The 6,789-nt window shown below is 44.7% G+C and overlaps 1 protein-coding gene across 1 annotated transcript in view; it reads right to left on the bottom strand.

The window, feature by feature from the left end:
* RNF24 (ring finger protein 24) overlaps positions 1-6,789 on the bottom strand; it is a 33,037-nt gene that overhangs the window by 6,710 nt on the left and 19,538 nt on the right. Inside the window, exon 4 of the mRNA XM_005874683.2 lies at positions 646-725. Coding sequence (XP_005874745.1) covers positions 646-725 — 80 coding nt within the window. The remainder of the gene's footprint in view (positions 1-645; positions 726-6,789) is intronic.

The raw sequence follows: 6,789 nt of genomic DNA, 5'->3' as shown, positions 1-6,789 counted from the left end.
CCCGCCCACACATTTTGCATGTTGAACACATCTGTTGCCCAGGACAGCCAGGTCCTAATGAGCTCCACCCTCCATGGAGAACCCACTTTATCCTCTGGAGGAGCCAGAGCTCCAAGCATGCTACCCCCTCAGTCATCATGGTTTCTTAAAGGAGGAAGTACAGTGAGGGTGGTGCAAAGTAGGAGAAATGACATTTTCTAATAGACATGCAAAATGCATAAAATTGCAAGAGAAGAGGGAATATGAATATGTTTGCAAGAAGAGGGAGGAGAGAGCCCGACACTACCATTTACATTCAGACTCATCTATCTTGATTTAAAATAACTACAATTTTGATTAACGTAAGTTTTTTGGAGTGGAAGCTCTCATTAGAACATTCCATTAAATAGTGGTTTTATAACCTGGGCTCCCAGGAGGTGTGGGCTTGTCTGGCATTCTGCCCAAAGTCCTGCCGCGGTGCTCATGTTCCACAACCCCAATTCCTCCAGTGCCATGTACACATACCCCACCCTGTAGGGTGCTTTCTGCACTGTAGACCAATCATGAAGCCTTCAAGCTTGTCTGGCACTGTTCCAAGCCCACAAGTAAGTTGGTTGATGTGCCTCAAACTCAGGTTCCCTTAAATAGTTTCATGCCAATACTTACTTTCTGTGGAAGGCATGTTTACACGGACAAATCCCCAACTCATCTCGAGGCTTGAAGTCTTCTAGACACACTGCACAGAGCTGAAAGATAAATTCACAGATGAGGAAAAGTATCTGCTAAGCACTCTCCCAGGTCACAAAGTAAAGTGCAGGCCCCTGAGGCCCAGCCATTAGAAGGGGTTTACAATGTCCCAGTTTAAGTGAAAGAAAGAGGTTGACTGGGCAAGGTCTTCTGAAGAGCCTCCTGCTCTTCCTGTCACATGTCTTCAAAGATGAAGGGCAGGTGGCAGAAGAAAGAAAGCAAAAGGCAGTTTCCTTTGCTTTAGTGAATCAGAAGGGTCTGACTTAGGTTAGTCCTCACTAGCTAGGCTGGACATGATGGAATCTGACTGTGGTGTGCCCAGGGGCTGACTTTCTGCAGGGGTGCTCTGCCTGCTCAGCAGCATAGCTTCTGTCAGGGACTGCTCATGCCCCGGGGCAGGCCCTGGGGCTCTCCTTTCTCTGGTAACATGCCCTCACTCTGGCACTGTCCTTCTGTCAGTACCTGTCTTTGTCATATAAAATGTTATTCAAGCCTGGCTGGTGTGGCTCAGTGTTTGAGCACTGACCATAAACCAGGAGGTCTCAGTTTGATTCCTGATCAGGGCACATGTCTGGGTTGCAGGCTCAATCCTCAGTAGGGGGAGTGCAGGAGGCAGCTGATAGATGATTCTCATCATTGATGTTTCTATCTCTTTCTCCCCCTCCCTTCCTCTCTCTGGAATCAATAAAAACGTATTTTAAAAAATTTATTCAAGAGTCTCTGAATTAAACTGGAGAAAATGTGCAAATGGGGCCAGGACAGCTGACAGGTGGCCAGGCTCCACAGCTTTGAACAGGCTTCTCCTTCACACCCAGAAGCTGGGGTTCAGCCACCATTTCTTGAGCACTTACCAGTGTGCAGGGACACCAACTATCACCACTTTTACCCATTTTACAGATGAAACAGAAGCTCAGAGCAATCACCATGTTTCCTGAGGCCATGCAGTTGGTGAGTGTGGCTGGGCTGGGTCCCAGGTTTCCTGCACTGATGTGCTGTATTCCTTCTCTCTTGCTTCCCTGTCCTGGTTCAACCATGAACATTTCTTGCCCAGACTGATGACATGGCCTCTCTTTCACTTGTTTATAACCTACGACATGTAACCCAGTCTTCTTAGGTTACGTGACAGGACATGTGGCTCTTGGTGCCCCATGGCCGGTGCCATGAATGTTGGCCTTCCAACATTCTTCCCTCAGGGCCTTGTGTATAATATAGCAGACAGGATCTTCAGGAAGGGGAGAAACAGTAACTATCTTATCAGACTTGGCATTACTGCCAAGACAGTAGGAGTGCAGGGAGGAAGGCAGGACCACTAGCCTTGGCTTGGACACCCACTAGCTGCGTGATCTCTGCCATTCTGATGCCTCTCCAGCTCTGTTCCTTCATCTATGTAACGTGAGGACACTACCTGTCCACCTCCTTCTTAGGACTGTTACCAACTCAGGCTGGTGGGACCAGAGCTGAGGAGGCAGTACGGCAGTCTACCAATATCAGTGACTTTTATCCCAATGCTGCAATCGGAGCACTATTTTCAAGCCCATTTTATTCTGGAGGAAGTTTGAGAACACGCTGTTGGTAAAGATGAGACTCTAGCAGCTCTAGCTTTGGAGTGACCTTTTGGGACCTCAGCTTCCCACCTGTAAAGGGGGAATGATGTTCCCATCTCCTAGCTGTGTAATAGGCCTTATGGCCTTAAACTCCCAGCTTCCCTCCCGGCACAGCCTTCCGAAACACGGTCAGAACTGCTGGCTCCAATCCAGCACGGATCCTACCAAAGGACAAGAAGTTGACAAGTCACTCATTTTTATTTGCTTATTTTTCCAGGATCCCTCATTCTAAAACCACAGTCACCTGAAAAAAAACATCCCACAAGATAAATTCTGACATGTTAAGTGCTAAAGGGACCAAAAGTCAAGGACAATCACAAAGAGAAAAGCCTTGGGTCTGACTTCTTAGAAGCTCCCTGAAGGGTCAAACTAATTTTATAACTTTGAAAAATATATTTTTTGAGTTTTTACAGAGAGAAGAAGTAAGAGGGAGAGAGAGAAAGAGAGAGAAACATTAATGTGAGAGAGAGAATCCAGTTGCCTCCTGTATGCACTCTGACTGGACAGGTGCCCTGACTGGGAATCAAAATGATGACCTTTGGGTGTATGTGATAATGCTCAATCAACTGAGCCACACCGGCCGGGGCCTAATTTTACAACTTTAAAGATCACATTTTTTAAAAAATATTTTATTGATTTTTTACAGAGAGGAAGGGAGAGGGATAGAGAGTTAGAAACATCGATGGGAGAGAAACATCGATCAGCTGCCTCCTGCACACCTCCTACTGGGAATGTGCCCGCAACCAAGGTACATGCCCTTGGCCAGAATCGAACCCGGGACCTTTCAGTCCGCAGGCTGACGCTCTATCCACTAAGCCAAACCGGCCAGGGCTAAAGATCACATTTTGCAAATGAGCTTTACTTTCCAATATGGTGTCAGAGCAACTAGACATCCATAGGCACAGAAGCATGACATGATTCCTAAAGCGCAGGCAATCAAAGGAAAAAAAAACTGACAAATTGGACTTCATCAAATCAAAACTTTTGTTTTGCAAAAGACCCTTTTAGGGTAAAAGATTGGGATAAATATTTGCAGATACTATATTTTGTAGGCTTTTTATTACTGAACTGTAAGAGTTATTATATATTCTGAATACTAGACTCTTATCAGACATAAGATTTGCAAATATTTTTTCCCTGTGGGTTTTCTTATCAGAAAACCATAAAAAAACAGAAGAAAGTGGCACAACATTTTAAAAGTGGTAAGAGAAAAGAACTGTCAACCCGGAGTTCTATATCCAACAAAAACAACCTTCAGGAATGAAGGTAAAGTTATTCTCAGATAAAGGCAAACTAATAGAATTCATAGCCAGCAGATGTGCTCTATGAGAATTGTTAAAGGAAGGTCGCTGGACAGAAGAAATATGACAAAAGAAGTAAACTTGGAACACTGGGAATAAAGAGCAACGGAAATGATAATTATCTAGATAAATATAATAGACTATTCTTCCTGTCTTAAATTCTCTAAAATATATCTAGTGGTTAAAAGTAAAAATATATAACAATGTCTGATGGGATTTTCAATGTATATAGATATGCTATAACAGCTATTGCATAAAGGGGAAAGCATAAAAGATCTATATGGATATAAGATTTCTACATTCCAATTGAAGTGTGAAAATATTGATTCTTTTTGTAATCTCTAAGAAATCACTAAAAAATTATACAAAAAATAGTCAAAATCACAATAAATAAAGAATACTAAAAATGTTCAAGTAACTGAAAAGAAGGTAGGAAAAGGAAAACAAAGGAATAAAGAGAGGAAAAAGTGGAAGACAAATAATAAAATGGTAGACCTAATTCTAAACATATCAACAATTGCATTGAATGTAAATGCTCTACACACACCGATTAAAAGATAGATTTGCAGAGTGGATCAAAAAACATTTCTCAACTATGTGCTGCATATAAGAAAACTCAGTTCAAATATAATTATACTAGAGGCCTGGTGCATGAAATTTGTGCACCGGAGAGGGGGTGTCCCTCAGCCCAGCCTGCGCCCTCTTGCAGTCCGGGAACTTTTGGGGGATGTCCGCCTGCTGGCTTAGGCCCACCGGCAGTCAGTCATCCCTCTCGCAGTCTGGGGCTCTCGCAGTCTGAGACAGCATGGAGAGTATTATGCTAAGTGAAATAAGCCAGTCAGAGAAAGACAAGTATCATATGATCTCACTCATATATGGAATCTAGTGAACAAAATAAACTGGTGAACAAAATAGATTCAGAGACATAGAAGCATGGAACAGACTGATGAATCTCAGAGGGAAGGAGGAGGTGGGTAGGTGGGTGGGAAGAGATCAACCAAAGAACTTGTATGTATATATACATAACCCATGGACACAGATAATAGAGGGGTGAAGGCTTGGGGTGGGGGGCAGGTGTGGGCTAGAAGGGGACAATGAGGGAAAAAAGGGAATATCTGTAATACTTTCAACAATAAAGATTAAAAAAGAAATAAATGAGAAGACATAATATGTTTATAAATTAGAAGATTTGACATGGTTAAAGATGCCAATTTCTCCCCAAGTGATTTATGGATTTAATGCAATACCAACCAAAATCCCAGCAGGATTTTTTTTAAGATATAGGCAAGCTGATGCTAAAATATACTTGGAAGAGCAAAGGAACTAGTTAAAACAGTATTGGAAAAGAAGGATAAAGTTGAAGGAATTACACTACTTGATTTTAAGACTTACTATAAAGCTATAGTAATTAAGGCTAAAGAGATAGACAATAAATCAACGGAACAGAATAGAGAATCCAGAAACAGACTCACAGAAATATGGCCATCTGATTTTTGACAAAGGTGCAAAAGAAATTTAATGGAGAAAACAACCACTCATCATAACCAGAGCTGGGGACATTGTGGTGAACAAATCAAAGAATAAATGCAAACAGCAAGTAGATGATAGACTAATGCTAAGACTCTCAGGCTTCACCTGAAAAGCCCCAGATCTGACAACAACTGTTGTCCCCATGGCAACAATTAGCTAGAATTGAGTGCTAGCAACTCCTCTGCACAGTACCTGCATGTCTCAGTGTGTCACAGCTTCCATGGCACCTGTTTCTCTTGACCCCACGATCCATCAGATGCCATTTATTATCTCACTTGCATGGTTAGAACTAGAAACATGTTGTTTTTTGTTTTTTTTTAGAAATATGTTCCTCTATATTTATGTTTCTGTTAAAAGGTGGAGGAAGAAAAAAAAGGGTAAACTATGAGTTTTAAGAGAGGATATTTTTCTTTATAGAAAGACAATACAGTGGGGCCTTGACTTATGAGTGTCCCAACTAACGAGTTTTTCGAGATACGAGCCGTCTCTCGGCCGATTTTTTGCTTTGAGTTGCGAGCTAAAATTCGGGTTATGAGCCAGCTTCAGATACCCCACCGCTAGTTGGCGCAGCAAACGTCACAGTGAACGCCACAACATCAGCCCAGCATCACGTGTCTCACTCGTTCACTTTATGATTTGACATACGAGTAATTTGAGTTACGAGCTCTGTCACGGAAGAATTAAACTCGTAAGTCAAGGCCCCACTGTATATTATCACTAGAGGCCCAGTGCACAAATGGGTCCCTGGGCGTGGCCTGCGGGAATAGGGCTGAAATCGGCATCCAACATCCCCCGAGAGATGTGGTAGTGCGTGAAGTAGCAGGCGGCTGGGAAGGAGCTGCTCCTGCTCATCCCGGCCCCACTCAACCCGGTCAGCTGAGCATCTGGCCCCCGTCTTCCACTGCAGCCCCTCGCATCTCCTGGTCTGCCACACCCAGCTATGGAGAAGAGTGTTCCTAGGGCGGAGCTCCCGCGGCCTCTCTGGGGGTGCAGACTGAGGCTCAGAGAAGTGGGGTGAGTGCCCAAGGGTAGCCCAGGGCAGATTGGGGAGTCGCGGTAGCTGCGTGGCCAGGCTGCCCACTTCATGTGCCTTCCTGCAAGTCCTGGGGTGGCTCCAGTCTGATAGGAGGAGGTGGGTGCTAGGGATGGAGTTCGCGGTCTCTTTTTTCCCTCCCTCCATCCCATGGTCCTGGCTATCTGGGGAGTACGCAGCTGGAGGGGTTGATGGAGGTCGGGGTGCCGCGCCTCCCTGGGGAGCAGTGAAATTTGGGCAGATAGCCTGGCCTCTCAATGAGAACTGCCGCTCAGCCCCACCTACTTGCAATCTTTCATAGACTAATCACCTGTTTCTCTTTTCATCTGTCCAAGTTGACTGACCCCTGGTGGTCAATGCACATTACAGCGACCAGTCGACCGGTCACTTAAGCTTTTATATATATACTAGAGGCCCGGTGCATGAAATTCATGCACGGGAGTGGGAGGTCTCTCAGCCTGGCCTGCACCCTCTCGCAATCCGGGACCCCCTCGGGGGATGTCCGACTACTGGTTTAGGCCTGATCCCTGTAGGAATGGGCCTTAACCGGCAGTCGGACATCCCTCTGGCAATCTGGGACTGCTGGCTCCTAACT

Source organism: Myotis brandtii, unplaced genomic scaffold, assembly GCF_000412655.1.
Source record: "Myotis brandtii unplaced genomic scaffold, ASM41265v1 scaffold45, whole genome shotgun sequence".
Classification (NCBI taxonomy): Eukaryota; Metazoa; Chordata; class Mammalia; order Chiroptera; family Vespertilionidae; genus Myotis; species Myotis brandtii.
The sequence above is the reverse complement of the archived record's forward strand: the minus strand, read 5'-3'. Positions and strand labels throughout refer to the sequence as shown.